At 37.9% G+C, this 19336-nt stretch overlaps 1 protein-coding gene across 1 annotated transcript in view; it reads left to right on the top strand.

Annotated features, from left to right (window-relative positions):
- Positions 1–19336, top strand: part of LOC148066051 (unconventional myosin-XVIIIa-like) — a 94881-nt gene that overhangs the window by 50018 nt on the left and 25527 nt on the right. Inside the window, exons 22-33 of the mRNA XM_087806740.1 lie at positions 3080–3223; positions 3526–3615; positions 3736–3855; positions 3933–4047; positions 7103–7230; positions 10658–10812; positions 12612–12735; positions 12856–13056; positions 14361–14471; positions 14718–14822; positions 14956–15102; positions 16483–16596. Of these exons, the coding sequence (XP_087662866.1) occupies positions 3080–3223; positions 3526–3615; positions 3736–3855; positions 3933–4047; positions 7103–7230; positions 10658–10812; positions 12612–12735; positions 12856–13056; positions 14361–14471; positions 14718–14822; positions 14956–15102; positions 16483–16596 (1554 nt within the window). The remainder of the gene's footprint in view (positions 1–3079; positions 3224–3525; positions 3616–3735; positions 3856–3932; positions 4048–7102; positions 7231–10657; positions 10813–12611; positions 12736–12855; positions 13057–14360; positions 14472–14717; positions 14823–14955; positions 15103–16482; positions 16597–19336) is intronic.

Genomic DNA, 19336 nt, shown 5'->3' on the forward strand with positions numbered 1-19336 from the left:
TCGTGCCCACACCTCGGTCACGGACGCCTGCGTCGCAGGAGGTAAAAAGGTGTGTGTGTGTGTGTGTGTGTGTGGAAGTGTGTGTCGCTACACAACTGCACCGATTGTGTCTCTGGTCTGGAGGTTTATTCAACTTCGTGTCACAAAAAAAGGTTCCTTTTCGATCATTTTTGAAATGGAAACGTTGTTTTTAGCATCTGATAAATACATTGTGTCTCAGTCTATAGTACATATATATATATATATAAATATATATATATATATATCTGTTAGAGGTGTGTAAAATACAAGAACACAGATAAATATAGGATAATTTCTTTACTGTATTGATATTCACTGAAAACAGCATAGTATTTATATCATATTTTTGTTTAATCTTAGTTTTATTATACGTTTGATTTGAGTAAACTGGTTAAAATGACATACCTTGACATTTTTAAGTATCAATTATCAGATAAAGAAACAATGAAATTCCACAAGATTCCGTTGTGACTGAGGACAAGAGGATACAGCCGATGTCCAGCTGCTTTAGAAGATGATTTTTGTGTATATTTTGGCTTTCAGTGGCCCCTGAACTCGTTCCAATTATTACAAAATATATCGTAGCGTAAGTTGAATGTATTGTATTGATTCGTACAAATCATACATTTAATTGTTATCACTGTTCTATTTTGGTTTATATTTCAATAAAATCTGTTTAAAATTAAATCATTTGATATTTTTTTTACAATAAACATACTTTGATATACATTAATTCTATGCAATATTTAATATTTATTTACTTATTCTGTTTATACTATATTGCACTTTTGAAAAAAACGTAATTATATTTATATTTATACTTATATATATATATATATATATACATTCACTCTGCTGTGTTTTCTAACGGTTGCCAAGCAACGACATTTCGTTGTCAGTTTCACTGCGGTGTTCTTCTTTGCAATGACAATGAAAGAAAGTCTAAAGTCTAAAAGTCAAATGTTCACAGGGTTTGTTCATTTTGGTGTTGCGATTAAACTTCCCGCAGCCATTACGTCCTCCACAGCTAAAGGAACAATAAAACCCCAGGGGACGACTGAGGACGAGAGGATACGGTGGAGTCCATCTGCTTTTAAAGACGATGTTAAGACATCGGTTGAGTTTCAGTTGTATTAATTTAACCAAAAAAAAAAGAGTCGAACAATTAGTGTCTCCTAAAACCTTTCAGAAAATGTGTATCGAAATATATTGTATCGAAGATTGTGTTTGTATGACTACATCCCTAGTGTGTGCGTTTGTGTGCGAGTGCTTTTACAAAATAGTAAACGTTTGAGTAGTTTTTATTGCTTTTATAGATTTTATTTTGCCTTTTTTTGTGCTACAATACTTGAGCTGTGTCAGTACAGACATGTTGTTCTTACACATCAAGTCCTAAAATGTCTTTCACAGTGTGAAACGAATCTTTAATGGTCATCGTCAAAACTGCTTGTGCTTCTTTAATTGGCTTTGGCCAGAATCCACCGGCGAGACACACAACGCGTTGCATGGAAGTCATTTTCCAAATAGCTTGTTTGCTTTAGTAAGTAGAAAATGTAGCATCGACTCTTGGCTCGTGGAGCCTTGTTTGATACAAGTCCGTAAATCCTCAGAGTAATGTCTCGCTTTCACTTTTTTCTGAAGCGCACAGCAGATTCAGAACAAGGGTGATCGTCTTACTCATCTTTTCCTGCCATTAGCTGATCATGTGAGAGGAAGAGACGACCGACCATAACTCAAGGGAGTTTTTATGTTTCTATATATTTCTTTCATCCTCACGATTCTTTTGATGCCGTTCATGTCGCAAAAAAAAGTCGAGTTCTGGAACAACTTGTATCACAAAACGGTCATTATTTTTACTTTCATGACCCATAAAGACGCCAGTGTTTTATATAAGATAAGGAAAGATGTCTACGATTATATAGACTTGAGAGTAAAACATCTCATGATGTCGAAGGAGAAGGTTTTTGTTAAGAAAAGAGTTACAAACAAAAGGATAATTAGGATCGATCGAGCCTCCAAAAACTAAAAGAAACATTAAAGTTTTACTTCCTGGTACAGAAATCTTGGTAAATAATCATTTTTCCAGTTGCAAACTACATTGTTGAAATATTTTTTGTTGATTCTGACAACACTATTTTTAGCTTTTTTAGTGATATGTTCAACAGAAAAATGACAAGAGCAGATTCAGGTACTTCGACTTCTCGTGTTGATCTTAATGGAACTAAAGGATTGTTTGTTGAGACGACAAATATGGTGACAAGAAAAAAAAAAGTTTATATCTTGAAAAATTAAATGTGATTCTTGTTAATTAACACTTAAAGTGATACTTCAACCAAAATTAAAACTCATTTCGACTAATGGTTGGGATTATTTTCAGAGTAATCTGTTCTTTTTTTAGAGTTATAGACAAAAATGTTTGTTCATTTTAATGTAGTGACTGGAGCTCAGTCGTCTTCATCTTCGTCCAAAAATAGATTTAATACCTCCATACTGCTCTTCTACAACATCCATTTTGTATTGAAGCCTCGACATGAAGAATTGTTACGAAAAAACATAAACAAATGTTTATTTTAAAATCGTTTTTAGCGGAAAACACTAGGCCATCAGAGCAAATCTTGACACTTGTAATGTGTAGTTACGTGGTGGAACTTCTGCAACAAACTAAACTTAAAATATAAGAAATATATTTCAGATTTTTCGTAACAATTCCTTATGTCCAGGCTTTAATACAAAATGGACGTTATAGGTATAAAGGTTAGAGGATGTTTTTCACTGTCCTTTTGGACGAAGACAACTGAGCTCCAGTTGCTACATTAAAATGAACAAACATTTTTGTCTATAACTCTAGAAATAAATAAATGTGATAACTCAAAATTATTCGCAACCCTTGTCGACATGTAGAAAATGAGTGAAGTTTGAATTTTGGTTGAACTATCAAGTTCTTATATCTAAAGCTATGACATTGCACTCCAAATGTTCTTAGTTAGTCAAAAATAACATGTTAGTCTTGTAACTAACAAGTTTTATTCAAAAATGTCTCCACTATCTCGGCGTGTAGATCCAGAACCTGGCGATCCGATGCCTGCAGAAGAACATCAAGAAGAACCGAGGAGTGAAGGATTGGCCCTGGTGGAAGCTGTTTACCACGGTCCAGCCTCTCATTAAAGTCCAGCTCACCGAGGATCAGATAAGAAACAAAGACGTAGGTGGAACTTTTTTTTTTTCTTCTCTGCCTTTGATGCCTTTTCTCGCGAACGAAAAAACTGTTTTTCTCACCAGACAAAAGGGATGGAAAAAGACGTTGCTTTTGTGGGAAAAGTGACAATAATGTTTTGAACACTTCCCTCTACCTCCTACTATCTTTCACATATTTGTGTCTCCATTATCCCTGCACGCCTACACGGATCTAACATAGCATATGCCCAACAACAATATTTTTAAACTACTATCCTCCAGTATTGATTTCTTTTAAACAACCAAAACATTTACTCTGTCGTCCTTCAGGAGGAGATCCAGCATCAAAAATCAAAGTTCGAGAAGGTGGAGAAGGAGCGAAATGAACTGAGACTGAACACGGATCGATTGGAGAGCCGGGTGGGTTTTTCCCCGTGCCCTGGTGCATGCTGGGAGAAAAAGCCGCGAACGATTAGTTCAGGAGTCGAAGCCAAATGTGACCAAAGGAGTGACAAACTTAAATTATGGTTTTAAAAACAGATCTCGGAGCTGTTGGTGGAACTGGCCGACGAGAGGAGCACGAGCGAATCTGCTTCCCAGCTGCTGGAGAGCGAGACGTCGGAGCGACTGCGGCTCGAGAAGGACTTTAAGGACCTACAGGTTGATATGAAGCGATTGATAAAATATACTTTCCGTGTTTCTCGACCTCATGAATGACATGTACGCGCGTGGTACAGGTGAAGTTCGAGTCGGCCAAGAAGCAAATGGAGGCGCAGGAAATGGAGGTGATGGAAGCGAGACTCATGAAGTCGTCGGAGCTCAACGGAGACGTGGACGACGACGGTGACTCAGGTCTGTTCATCTAAACAAAATGGTGTCCGCCAATCATTCTAAAGATCATAAAAAAAGCATCGACAAATACAAATAACTCAAGGGAGTTTATTTATCTTTATATTTCTTTCATCCACACGATTCCTTTGATGCCAATCATGTCGCAAAAAAAAGTCCATTTCTGGAACAACTTGTATCAAAGTTATTATTTTTACTTTCGTGACCCATAAAGACGCCAGTGTTTATATAAGATAAGTAGGAACGTCTACGATTATATAGAGACTTTCAATGAGAGTAAAACTGATGTCGAAGGTGAGTTATTTGTTAAGAAAAGAGTTACAAACAAAAGGATAATTAGGATCGATCGAGCCTCCAAAAACTAAAAGAAACATTAAAGTTTTACTTCCTGGTACAGAAATCTTGGTAAATAACCTTTTTTTTCCAGTTGCAAACTACATTGTGAAACTATTTTTGGTTGATTCTGACAACACTATTTCTTTTTTATTTTAAGAGCAGATTCGGGTACTTTGACTTCTCGTGTTGATCTTAATGGAACTAAAGGATCGTTTGTTTAGACGATAAATATGGTGACAAGAAAAAAATGTATTTCTTGACAAAGTACATGTTATACTTGTAAATTAACACTTTAAGTGATACTTCAACCAAAATTAAAACTAATTCTACTCACCCTCATGTCGACTAAGGGTTGGAATTATTTTCACAGTAATGTGTTCTTTTTTAGAGTTATAGACAAAAAAGTTTGTTCATTTTAATGTAGCGACTGGAGCTCAGTCGTTTTCATCTTCGTCCAAAAAGACACTTAAAAACATCCAAATACCTCCGTACTGCTCGTCTGTAACGTCCATCTTGTATTGAAGCCTTGACATGATGAATTGTTACGAATAAACGTGAAACAAGTCTATATTTTTAAATCGTTCAGACTCAGGTCTGTTTATCGTAGAAAACAAAATGGTGTTTAAAAAACGTCCCAAAGCATTCTAAAGATCATAAAAAGCATCGACAAATCTGGGGATATTAAACTGTAACTAATGTGGCCCCACGAGTTAAATATTTAAGTTTAATTTTTTAAATAAATATATTCATAAATTAATCCAAAATGGCGCATAAAGTATTTTATTACGACAAAATAATAATATTGTATTAGTGTTAGTATATAATTGACCCAGATTCAATAAACTATTTTTTTTATTCTTCTACGCATCAACTGATATATTTCGGGAAAAAAAGTTCTTCTGTTTTGAGCTCAGGGGCCACGTGACAGACTGTGACTGTTGTGAGGGGCCGTCATGTCAAAAGGGAGAAAGCAAGGAGACAAAATATAAAAAAAGCAGAAAAAATCCTTAAAAAAACAAAGAAAAACCTTCAATTTAAATGTACTACAGCAATTAAATATCTATAAAAATGTCCTAATTTTTTTTTTTTAAATAAACTTAAAAATTCGTATTTTTTTTTAAATAAAAGTATTTATTTTTGTTTCTAAAAATCATCTTGATATTCACCAAAATATTTTGAGTGGGGGGAAGAAATATTCACCAAAAGGAGAAATTTAAAAATAAATAAATAAGTTGTGTTTAGAGTTAATACAATAATAAATACAAAATAAAAACACTGGCCAACATTGTCAGAAACTATTCTACATGGATCATCACAAGGGCCACACAAATAAAGACAAGGGGCCACATGTTTCCCCCTATTTACAAAATCAATATTTAAAAAATGTTTTTTGGTAAGTTTTTTTAATAATTCAGATTTTTAAAACAATTTAATTACAGTTTTCTCTCCCTGTATAGAAAAGCTTTATTCATCCCCAGAGGGGAAACACACTATTATCTATATTATCGTCTATTATCATCTTATTATCATATTATTATCATCTATATTATTATCTATATTATCTATATCTATATTTAGTATCTATTAGGGACACCATTGGCCCCGCCCTCTTCTCTACAGCATCGCTATCAGATCACATGACTCGAACCCATCTGGTACCCGTCTACAGTTCATATTTAGTCATTTACTAGCTCTTTTTTTTTCTGCACTGTAGCCATTAGATCAACCGTGGCCCCCCCAGGGGACCGCCCCCCCGCCCCTCTCTAACAAACATTTCCCCCTAAATGATTTAATCTGGTGTCACCGGGAGCAACTTCAGGGCCGTAATGGAAGCGTCTCCTCGGGTCAGAAGCTTTAATTTCCTGATACGAGCTCCGTGTGCACGATTTCGGCTAATTGTAGCTGCGGGAGCGAGAGCGTTTTGTTTGACGGTCTCAGCGGGAGAGATGGCGTTAAGCCTCGGCCACATATCGTAACAATGTTATCCCGATTATTTCTCGAACCCCCCAAAGTTTGGGATTTCCTACGTGAGGGATTAAGACGTACAAGTATCAACCAGCAGGTGGAGACTGTGGGGGTCTAGGGAGGAGGGGGGGGTGTATTGTCCGTTTAATATGCTTCCACCCACTCCTGAGCAGACAAGTCATTTCGGAGCATATCAGAATTCTTAGATGAATGAGAAAATAATCGTCGGGATCAGAGCCGGTGGCCCCGCAGGTTGTCATTATGCTATATATATGCTAATAAGGTTCGCTGAAGGAGGAGCCGCTGTTGGCTCGCGAGGAAGGAAAAAAAAAAAAACGGACGTCGTCTCAAAATGATAAGGCATGGAAATGAACCTGAAGCCGAGCGTCTGCCGGGGCCCCGCTCCTGATAGCCCCCTGTGACAGCTCCAGAATTAGGGTCAGCGAAGAAGTGCCACTTAGACACGTCGCTCGCTAACGACTATTGTGCTTTTAAAGAAAGCGTCGCCTTCGCCTCCCCGGGAAGTTGGAAACTTCTTTTCAAAAGTTGGTTGATCCACGCCAGGGTCAGGTTTGATGGATGATTTTTCAAAAGGGATTGCGTTATATTCCCGAGTACAATGCATCCCATAATCCTCGACGTCGATCACACCTGAGCTTCTGAGCTTCTAACGTGTAGCCCGCCGGGTCTGGTTAGAGGTACGTCTCTCTCTTTCCCCCCCGAAATCAACGTCTTTTTTTTTCTTTTTTTTTGGCAGGAGGCGAGTGGCGGATAAAGTACAACCGAGTCGTTCGAGAAGTGGAGTTCACCACCAAGAAGCTGCAGCAGGAGTTTGAGGAGAAGCTGGAGAGCGAGCAGCAGAGCAAGAGGCACTTTGAGAGAAAGGTGAGCCGGGGTTCAACTCTGGAGTTCCACTTCCATCGGCCGTGATGGAGTCGTAACGGTGCGCGAATCCGTCGGCGGGTCAAATGGACGGAGCGTTTGATTGCGGTTTCAACACCTGAGCTGGACAAAAAGATCTTTATTTATTTATTTATTTTAGAAAATGTCTTCACGCTTTTTTTCAAGTGAGATTTGATCATTTGAACCAGCAGAATGTGTCAGTATATGTGAGGGTCAGGGTTTTTAAAACTTAAATACTTTTATCCAAGTACATTATTGCTAACTTTGTGACCTTTAACCCTTGAGTTATCCCAGAAATACACATGCAGTGGTGGAGGTTGTTCACCTTAACCCAGAGATAACGCAAGGAATAACACCAACACAATTGTTTTGGGCCTCTGAGTCACCTAGACCCTGAAATAACACAAGGGATACCTCAAACACATTTGTTTTTGGGCATCCGGGTCACCTTTACCCTGAGATAACACAAGGAATAACACCAACACAATTGTTTTGGGCCTCTGGGTCACCTAGACCCTGAGATAACACAAGGGATACCACAAACACATTTGTTTTTGGGCATCCGGATCACACCTAGACCCTGACATAACACAAGGGATACCTCAAACATATTGGTTTTTGGGCCTCTGGTTCACCTAGACCCTGAGATAACACAAGGGATACCACAAACACATTTGTTTTTGGGCATCCGGATCACACCTAGACCCTGACATAACACAAGGGATACCTCAAACATATTGGTTTTTGGGCCTCTGGTTCACCTTTATCCTGACATAACACAGAGGATAACACAAACACATTTGTTTTTCGGGATCCGGGTCACACCTAGACCCTTCCAATATTTCCTTACATTATGTGAAAATATGAGGTCACTTTTCACAAGAATTGCCGAAACGGAATTCATATCCCAGCTACTTAGGGCAAGAGGTGTGGGACACTCTGAGCAGATAACGGGAAAGTCTTAAGCTTAAGTACGTTAATCATCTTAACTTAACACTCATCTGTCCAAGATGCACCAAGTCCCTCATCATGACCTTGTTTTGAAGTAATTACTTTATTAATGTCTGGAATCTCAGCGAACGAGAGGTTACGGGTGTGGCGTCCATTAAGACGTTACAATGGCTTCACTCATCCAGCTTCTTCAGCTATAATCATGCCCCACTTTGTTTAGAAAATGAGCCCCTTGAAGGTGGAGATTTCTTAGTTTACATAATACATCAACATACAAATAAAGCAAAAACACATACAAAAAACACAGTGCATTCTAATAATGTCAATGATGGACAAATACCCGTCTGGTACTATTATTGTGTGAGCAGGACTGGTGGTCTTTGAAAGCCTGTGAGAAGCCATGAAAATCTGCTTTGTTCCTTAGATTGTCTGGAGCCTGTTGTATTCTTTGATGCCTTTGTATGAAAAGACTGATTAAGAGAACGAGTCATGTAAGGAAAACAAATACCTCTATTGTATCTGATGATACAATAGTATCTGATGATACAATAGAGGTCCAAGATCTATATATGCACGGAGTGCGTAATAATCAAGGAGTAAGTGCGGGTCTGGAGTGCGGGTCGTAAACAACAACAACTCATTCAAGTGTGCGTTTGATGGCAACCGGTGAAGTAAGATAGATATACGTCAGACTATAATAAGGTATGCTCTGTATTACTCTCTCCTTGTACAAGTAAAAATCATCAGGCCTTTGGGTCACATTGACCCCGAGATAACACAAGGGATACCACAGACACATTTGTTTTAGTGCCTTCCGGGTCACACCTTGACCCTGACATAACACGAGGGATACCACAAACACATTTTTTTCCCGGGCCTTTGGGTTACATTGACCCCGAGATAACGCAAGGGATACCACAGACCCATTTGTTTCCGGGCCTTTGGGTCACATTGACCCAGAGATAACGCAAGGGAGAAACCACAAACACATTTGTTTTTGTGCCTTCTGGGTCACACCTTGACCCTGAAATAACACAAGGGATACTACAAACACATTTTTTTCTGGGCCTCTGGGTTACATTGACCCCTGAGATAACACAAGGGATACCACAGACACATTTGTTTCCGGGCCTTTGGGTCACATTGACCCCGAGATAACACGAGGGATACCACAAACACATTTGTTTTTGTGCCTTCTGGGTCACACCTTGACCCTGACATAACACAAGGGATACTACAAACACATTTTTTTCTGGGCCTCTGGGTTACATTGACCCCTGAGATAACACAAGGGATACCACAGACACATTTGTTTTTGTGCCTTCCGGGTCACACCTTGACCCTGACATAAAACAAGGGATACCACAAACAAATTTTTTTCTTGGCCTTTGAGTTACATTGACCCCGAGATAACACAAGGGATACCACAAACATATTTGATTTTGTGCCTTCCGGGTCACACCTTGACCCTGACATTACACGAGGGATACCACAAACACATTTTTATCCCGGGCCTTTGGGTTACATTGACCCTGAGATAACGCAAGGGATACCACAGACACATTTGTTTCCGGGCCTTTGGGTCACATTGACCCCGAGATAACACGAGGGATACCACAAACACATTTGTTTTTGTGCCTTCCGGGTCACACCTTGACCCTGACATAACACAAGGGATACCAAAAACATATTTGTTTCCAGGCCTTTGGGTTACATTGATCCTGAGATAACGAAGGGATACCACAGACACATTTGTTTTTGTGCCTTCCGGGTCACACCTTGACCCTGACATAAAACAAGGGATACCACAAACACATTTTTTTCCCGGGCCTTTGGGTTACATTGACCCCGAGATAACACAAGGGATACCACAAACATATTTGATTTTGTGCCTTCCGGGTCACACCTTGACCCTGACATTACACGAGGGATACCACAAACACATTTTTTTCCCGGGCCTTTGGGTTACATTGACCCTGAGATAACGCAAGGGATACCACAGACACATTTGTTTCCGGGCCTTTGGGTCACATTGACCCAGAGATAACACAAAGGATACCATTGACCATATTTGATTCTGTGCCTTCCGGGTCACACCTTGACCCCGACATAACACAAGGGATACCACAAACACATTTGTTTCCATACATTGAAGCAGGTCTTGGCTTTAAGACATTTTCCTGCTCAATAAACCAAGTCGAGAATAGATGGAAAATGTACTTGTAACTGTTCATTATTATAGTTCTTGCCTCAAAACAAATGATGACATTATTTATACACAACAAAAAAAACGGGACTCAGGGTCTGACACCGTTTGGACGTTTCTCGTTAGACAAGCATCGAGTTAAAGCTGAGATGATTATTTTCGTGAGGCAGAACTTTTCCTCGAATCTGAGCTTCCGTCTCAGGTCCGTGTTGCCATCATTAAAAAGTGTCTCGTACACGTGTCGCTCACCAGGTAGCTGATCTGGAAGCAGATAAAGAGGACGGCCAGCGATTCTTGCAGCAGCTGAAGAAGAAATGCACTAAGATGACGGCGGAGCTGCAGGACACCAAGCTGCACCTGGAGGGCCTTCAGAGCCGCAACCATGACCTGGAGAAGAAGCAGAGGAAGTGAGTTGTTTTTGGGGATCTTTTTAACCAACTATTTCTGTCAATATTGCCCTTTTTTCTCAGCGGCCAAAAAACGGCAACATTCTTAACGCTGACAGAGATATCAGCGAGCGCAGGAATTGCATTAAGTGAGAAAACGAGTGGCTTCTCTCTTCTTCACTCCGAGAGGCCATCGCTGTGGCAGAATGCGATCTCTCCCCTGTGGCTAATTGAAGATGCACGGCGGGTGAAATTATTTTCAGCTTCGCTTCAGAGGGAAAAAACAAAAAGAAAAAAGAAAAAAGAAAGCAGGGAATTACAACAAGCTGACAGCATGAGACACTTAGCTGCTAAGTTCATGAAGCATAAGTGCTTCTTCCCCAGACGATTGAAGAAAAACACTCGGCCCATTATTGCAGCCTCAATCTAACTGGATGGCTCAGAGAAGTGGGGAACAGTCGCGGGTGAAATGGATGCAGACATCTTGAGTTTTTGGTTTACGAAGGGTTTTTGTTTTTTTGAGGCTTTGATGTTTGAAGGATCAGTCGGTGCAGTCGCTCGTTTTTTTAAAGGATGTGAAAAAAAGGGATTGTTTTAATTAGAATAAAGGATGTAATTATGTTCTTTCGATTAAATGATCCACATTAAGTTACAAACAAACATTCAAGGAATCAAGGGATTGTTACGTCAATAGTTATAATAACCATAACAACGATAATACAAATAACAGCAACAAAGATAATAATAATTCTAAAAATACAATAACACAAAAAACCGCAACAACAATAAAAATAATAATTGAAAAAATACAATAATAAAAATAACAGCAACAATCATAATAATAATTAAAAAAAACACAATTACACAAATAACACAGGAACGATAGTAATAATTAAGAATAATATAATAATACAAATAACAGCAACAACGATAGTAATAATTCTAAAATATACAATAACACAAATAACAGCAACACGATAAATAATATTTTAAAATATATAATAATAAAAATAACAGCAACAACTATAGTAATAATTCTAAAAAATACAACACAAATAAAAGCAACATGATAATATTTTTTTGGAGATACAATAATTAAAACAACAGCAACCATGAAAATAATAATACTGACAACAATAATAGTATATTAACAATAACAACTATAATTAAAATAACATAAACAATTATAAGGATACAGCAACAAAACAATAAAATAACAGCAATAATAGTCACAATTCTGACAAAAATAGTAACATTAGCAATAATAATAATACTTAAAACTTTAATAAAATCGTAACGACAACAATAATAAAAATAACAGCAATAATGAAAATATCCGAATAAAATAATAACAGATCATAACAATAGCATCATTAACAACAACAATAACAAGACTGATAATAATACAATTTATAGTTATAGTATTATCAATGGGAAGAATAGTAATAATAATTGTAATAGTCATAAATAAATAATAATAATAATAATAATGTTTTGCTTCCGGATTAAAACAACTCTATCCGTACTTGCGTTGATTTACTGCAGTTACTTCTCTCAGTCTAAAAGCATACAGTTCAGGGTGTCCCCTGCCTCCCGCCCTGAGCAGCTGGGATGCCTGAAAACAAATGTGTTTGAGGTATCCCTTATGTAGCCTCTGAGTCACCTTGACCCTGAGACAACATGATGGTTAAAGACAATCACAGTTTTTGCAAGTGTGTCACATGGCGTTGAAGCTAAAACCAGCAACAGTGAAGTTAAATAATACTTTATATTATATTATAATTAAAATTCTAATGTATTAACTCTGCATGTGTTTGCAGGTACGACATGGAACAGGCTCAGGCTCAGGCTGAGGTGCAAAGAGAAAGAGTCCAGAAGGAGAGACTGGCTCGTGAAAAAGACACAATGAGCGGCGAGATGTTTAACCTCCGCCAGCAGCTACAGGTAAAAACCTTCAACACGTCTCGTCCTCGTCTCTCGGGGAACGACATGTCGGATCTTATCGCTCTTTTAACGACACGACGGCGGCGGCTTCTGACTCTCGGCTCGCTCTCACCCCCGCAGGAGAAAGACGGTGATCTGTGTGCCGCCAATGTGAAGGTGCAGCAGCTGGAGGCGGAACTGCTGGATCTCACGTCCCAGGAGTCCAAGGATGAGGCCTCGCTGGCCAAGCTGAAGAAGCAGATCCGCGACCTTGAGGCCAAGGGGAAGGATCAGGAGGAAGAACTGGATGAACAGGCCGGAAGAATACAGATGCTGGAGCAGGTATGGAGGCCGGTTATGGAAATAACGTTGTGTACGTTCGACCACCTACAGGAACTTCATTTGACTGCATGATCTTAACGCTTGTGTTGTCTCAGGGGTCAGGGTGACCCGGTTGCCCCCAAAACAAATGTTAACCTTGACCCTGAGATAACACGGGTTCAATGTCTTATAAACTACCAAAAACACTTGACAAAAACGACTTTAAATCTGACCTCCCAGAAATTTAAATACAATTCATAAATTAAAATATATTTATTTTAAATTAATTTAGACTTTTAATTTCATATTACATGAGAAATAGTTCCAGAATTTTTAATTTTAGTTTAAAGTTTAAATTCAAACTGGATGGACGGAACAAAATGATATATATATATTTTACCATTTTAATTTTAATATATATGAATATACATTTTAAATCAGACTAATCAGTAAATATTAAATAATAATATAAATATTTTAATGTATGGTTAATGTTTATTTTTGTGTGAAATTAAGCTTCCAGCAACCAATGGCCGCAGTTATTATGTCGTCAGCAACAAAAGGAAAAATGACTGTGGATGAGAGGATACAGCTGCTTTTCAAGCTGATGTTTGGACATATTTTGTTTTTTGCATTCAAAACCTAGTTGTTTTTTATTTTAACAGACGTTTTACCAAAAAATATATGAAAACCGGACTATGATCAAATTTTTAAATTTTTAAATTTACAGTTAAATTACAAATATTCACAGTTTGTTAATTTTTGTGTGAAATTAAACTTCCGGCAACCAATGGCAGAAGTTATTACCGTCCGCAACAAAAAGAAAAATGAAATCAGGCGATGACTGTGGATGAGAGGATACAGTTTTTTTTAAAGCTGATGTTTGGACATATTTTGTTTATGCATACAAAACCTAGTTTTTTTTATTCAAATTTTAACAGACGTTCACCAACAAAAATATAAAAACTTGACTATGATCAAATTTTTGAATTTTTAAATTTACAGTTAACTTGCAAATATTCACAGTTTGTTAATTTTTGTGTGAAATTAAACTTCCGGCAACCAATGGCAGCAGTTATTATGTCGTCCGCAACAAAAAGAAAAATGAAAACACGTAATGACTATGACTGTGGATGAGAGGATACAGTTTTTTTTAAAGCTGATGTTCTGATTTAACGTTTTACCAAAAACGAATATAAAAACCTGACTATGATCAACATTTTCTATTATGTCCATGCATCTCACTCTTGGTTCATCTCTGGAAAACCCTCTTTTCTTCTTCTCGTCCTCCTTCAATGGCTTGTGTGTTCTCTCCATCTTCTCAGGCCAAGCTTCGTCTGGAGATGGAGATGGAGAAGCGGCGACAGACTCACGCCAAAGACACCGACAGCAAGGATGAAGAGGTGGATGAGATCAGGCGCTCCTGCGCTAAGAAGGTAGATACGTCTTCTTCTTTTTTTCTATTCATGAATGAAGCCCCTCCACGGACCCTCCTCGACTCCAGCCATTCAAGCCTCAACTTAATTAAAACTGGTCAAAAGCAGCTTTTTTTTAAATTCGCGCTCTGCTTTTCTGAAGCGGCGTTTTCTTCTTCCAAGTCGTGTCGTGTGCGGGCAGTAATCAGAACCTGATTGATGCCGTGTACGACAACACCTCGGCTAATGGCGTTTCGTACGTTGCAGCTGAAGCAGATGGAGATGCAGCTGGAGGAGGAGTACGAAGACAAGCAGAAGGTGTTGCGTGAGAAACGAGATCTGGAGTCCAAACTGCTGAGCAAGCAGGATCAGGTCCATAAACCCCGTCAAATTTCTTCGTACGATTGTATTAGCGTTTGCAGGTTTTTTCCCAACAGATTTCACTTATTTGTCAATTAAAAAGTGGGACCGGATTGGAATGTTTTGGTTTTTTTTTCTTCCACAGGTGGGCCAGAAGGACGTGGAAACGGAGAAAAGGCTGAGGAAGGACCTGAAGAGGACTAAAGTTCTTCTGGCCGACGCACAGATCATGCTGGACCATCTGAAGAGCAACGCCCCGAGCAAGAGGGAGATCGCTCTGCTCAAGAATCAAGTGAGGATTATTTTCAACGATCGGGAACTTTTATCTTCATGGGTTTTAAGAAGACGGATCGGAAAATTGTGACCAAAAAAAAAAAATCAATACGGCGATTTATCGCAATATTCCTTTTATGATACTGTACTGATAGTGGAGTATTAACTTTAGATTTAGATGACATTTCATCGTTGACCATAGTTTAGTTATGTGTGTTTAAAATAAAATAAAACTTTTTTTTATTTTTTATTTACAGTTAACTTCCAAATATTCACAATGTTTGATCATATGCAACAAAAGGATAAATGACCTCCCGCAAGATAAAAGCGATAACTGAGGATGAGAGGATACAGTCGATCCCCAGCAGCTTTTAAAGCTGATGTTTGGACATATTTTTGGTTTGTGGTACTTTATAGTGCTACAAATATAACCTCATAATATAAAATAATAATAACAAAAATATAGTATAAGATTTTAATTTAAAATCTGATATCTAGACATTTTAAGTTCTAACATCAAAATCTAAGATAATGTACAGACCAAAACTGTGTTAAGAGTCTGGCAATATCTATACGATACATATGTGATACTGTAGGAACAAGTATATATTTGTATTATTGTCGAGTTCTTGACTCTGGTTTTGCAGAATTTACAGACCACATGACTCTTGACTAAGTCCTAACTACTTTCATTTGTTTTAAAACCAAAATATGTCCAAACATCAGCTTTAAAAAGCTGCTTGAGTCGACTGTATCCCCTTGTCCTCAGTCATCGCCAGACTCAAATATATCCTTGTTCCTGCAGTATGGCAATATATCATATAACTGTTCCTGCATTGTGAAACGTACTGTAGTATATGCAAAAATTGGAAATAGTTGTATTTTCTTTTTCGAAGAAAAAAAAACAACACAATTACTAGTTTAGTTAGATGTTAAAAAAGGGGTGTTAGGTCGCATCCCGTCGAAAATCTGGTATTGTTATTTTTATTCATCTCTACGTTCGTCCTCCTTAATCCAACTCCTTTCTTTCAACATCAGTCTTATTGGAAGTTTCTGATAATTTGTGACATTTATCATCACCGTCCCTTATCTTATCTTAAACACTGGAATCTTTGTAGATCATATAAACATAAACTTTAAAAGTTCACATTTGAGTTTTTTTTAAATCCGTTTCCCCCAATTATTAGCTTAGAAACCAGATTTTTTTTTTTCTGTCCATGTTCTGGATACTGTTTTTGGAACTTTTCAAATAAGGAAGTCGTACAAAACATCTACACAAGTGTGTAAGATCGATGTGTAAGATACATTAAAGTGACACGAGAGAGGAAAAGGTGCTTTCACGGTTGTTAACGACCATTTTTAAATTCTTCCATCTAACTTTCCTCTTTCTTCCGCTCAGCTGGAGGAGTCCGAGTTCACGTGTGCGGCGGCGGTGAAATCTCGTAAAGGCATGGAGCTGGAAATCGAGGATCTGCACGTCCAGATGGACGACATGTCCAAAGCCAAACAAGCGGTGAGTTTAAATACTAGCGATACATTGATCTTTGGGGCGGCGAGAAAACTCCTCTTGCTACAGCGGGGGACGATCACCACGACATGACAGGGATCTTGTTACCTTTGAGCCGTTTCTAAAACTCTTCTTGTACATGAAGTCTGTTTTTAAGTATTGAACCAACACCAGTGTGATATTGATTCTTTCATTTTTTTTCCCGCTTTTTTTCCCCTTCAAAAACTCTCATTTATGATCACTGTTGGTAAGCGTCGGTTCGTGCTAAGCTCTACAAGCAATTCTTTCTTTGACAGGCCCGGGTTTATTCTTTCAAAAACTCCTCACATCCAAATATACTCCAGTTCAGTTTCACTCCGAAAAATTTAGTTGGAGTGCAGAAGAATGTGGAGGAAAATCTCCTACAAAAAAAATCTGGTTCATTAATTTCACCAACGGTTGGAGTTAAACCCAAAAATGTTCCTGAAGCAAAAACATGTCTGACATGTAAGAAGATTGATTTAGAAGTTCTGCGTCCAACAAAAACGAAAATACATATGAGTTTGTCAAAAAAAAACTGTGAAAAGTCATCATACTACTTTTGTAATTATGGAAATGAATGCAACTGCTGCTTCTAACTACATCTTACTACTTTTGTAATTATGGAAATGAATGCAACTGCTGCCTCCAACAAACCACCATAAAGGTCACATTGGTGACGCCCACTCAACTTGTCTACTTTGTGAGTCACGATGTTTTTAAAATCAAACCTCATCATAGAAACTATGGAAGGGAAATGTTAGAAAATACATAGTGATGTTCAACAGCATCAAAGAACATTTGAATGTTATTGAAGTTTCAAGTTTAGCGGGTTTGCTAAAGTCACCTTTAAATAACTTTTTTTTTTTTGGGGGGTATTATTGAAAGTAAGTAAGTTTTGGTTATTTATAAAGTGCCTTTCTAGTCCAGGATCACAAGATGCTTTAACAATCAAAAACAATACACAGTGAAAACTATATACTTTAAAAGGCCAAGACACACAAGACCAACACAGGAGTCTCAGAAAATCAGGGAAAAGCCTGAACAAATAAAGACGTCTTAAGATGTTTCTTGAAGGAGTCAGTGAGAGGAAGATCATTCCAAAGCTTAGGAGCAACAGCCTGGAAGGATTTCTGAACTGTGTTCAGGAACCATCAGTAGATTCTGATCCACAGACCTCAGAGCCCGAGCTGGGGTGTAAGGCTGGATCAGATCACTGATGTAAGGAGGAGCCTGACCATGAATAGCTCTGAAATATATATACATATATATATATATATATATTCTGTAAGAACCAGAATTTTAAAATCGATCCTGAAAGAAACTGGCAGACAATTCAGAGTTTTAAGGATCAGGGAAATGTGAGTTCTTCTACTAGAGCGGGTCAGAAATCTTAATGCAGAGTTTTGTATTAACTGCAGGCGAGACAGATTCTTCTTGTAAAGACACCAAAATAAACTGTTACAATAGTCTAGATTAGAAGACACAAACGCATGGAAGTGAAAATGTAATCGGAGAAATGCGAGTTCTTCTACTAGAGCATGTAAACAAAAGCAAAATAACAAATTTTGCTTATTATTCATTTATTTTATCATTAGCTTATTTTGGAATCAGAGATAACAAATGTCCATTTGGAAACTTAAAAAAACCAACAAATATTATATCATTGAATTACAGTCTTAAGTGTAAGTTAAAAACATACAGATACATAAATTATTAGGACTAACATCACGTTTAGTTTTTGTTTTCTAGAGCAGAGACATTTATTTACTTTTTAACAAATACACCTACAAGGTTTTTAACATTTTGTGCTTTTGGTGCGAAAGAGTAAGACGTCCTTGCTTGATTTTCTTTTTTTTTTTGTGTGTTTTAGTTTTTCTTTTTGCAAAACAACAAAACAAAACATTTCTTTCACATCTGAAGGAAACATCTTTTGTAAACATCTGATAAAAATCAAACTTTCGAGGACGATGAATACGTTTCATCATCTTAGTCCTAAATGTTTTTTTTCAAACCTTTTTCAGTTCATCTTGTTAACAACTCCAACCTCTTTTAAAAAAAACATTTTACTCCGACGGACCAACGTGTCATTTTATAAGAATTCTTTTCAAGTGGAAATCGTTGAAACCGACATCAAATTGTCATCCGCCGTCTTTCGGGCTAAAAAAACCAAAAAAAAACTAGTTGGACTCGTGTGATGTTGGAAGGTAATTGGTCCCATTGTAGATAAGGAAAAGGAAAAAGGAAGGACTTATCGTCCAGGACCGTCCCTGAAGACTCATCCACGATAACTGGGCTGCTGTTTAGAAGCTCTTGTTAGAAGACCAAGTCACTCATGGTGTCACATCTTTGTGTACTTTCTTGTACCATTTTTTTTTTCCCATCTGAAAAAAACCCTCCAGCTGGGTTTTTTTTATTTTATCTATCTATCCACACACACCAACTCGTGATAGTGAGATATTAAAATAAACGAATGCCCTTTGGCACATATCTCGAGTTCGACACTTTGCTCTAATGGATAAATAAGCTTTGTGGGATTCTCTCCGTCTGCTCATTAACGCTCGTCTCCGGAGACTGCCGTCTGCATTTCAGACGTGGAGACGGAGGGTATTTGCGTCTCTAAGGAAGGAGTGGGAACTCATAGCTGGTGTTTTGCTTGTTAATTGCAGCATTTAGACCACGAGAAGAAGGACTTGTGAACGTTTTCACATCAGAGAACGTACTCTTG

This window comes from Callionymus lyra, chromosome 14, assembly GCF_982586985.1.
Source record: "Callionymus lyra chromosome 14, fCalLyr1.hap1.1, whole genome shotgun sequence".
NCBI classification, from domain to species: Eukaryota; Metazoa; Chordata; class Actinopteri; order Syngnathiformes; family Callionymidae; genus Callionymus; species Callionymus lyra.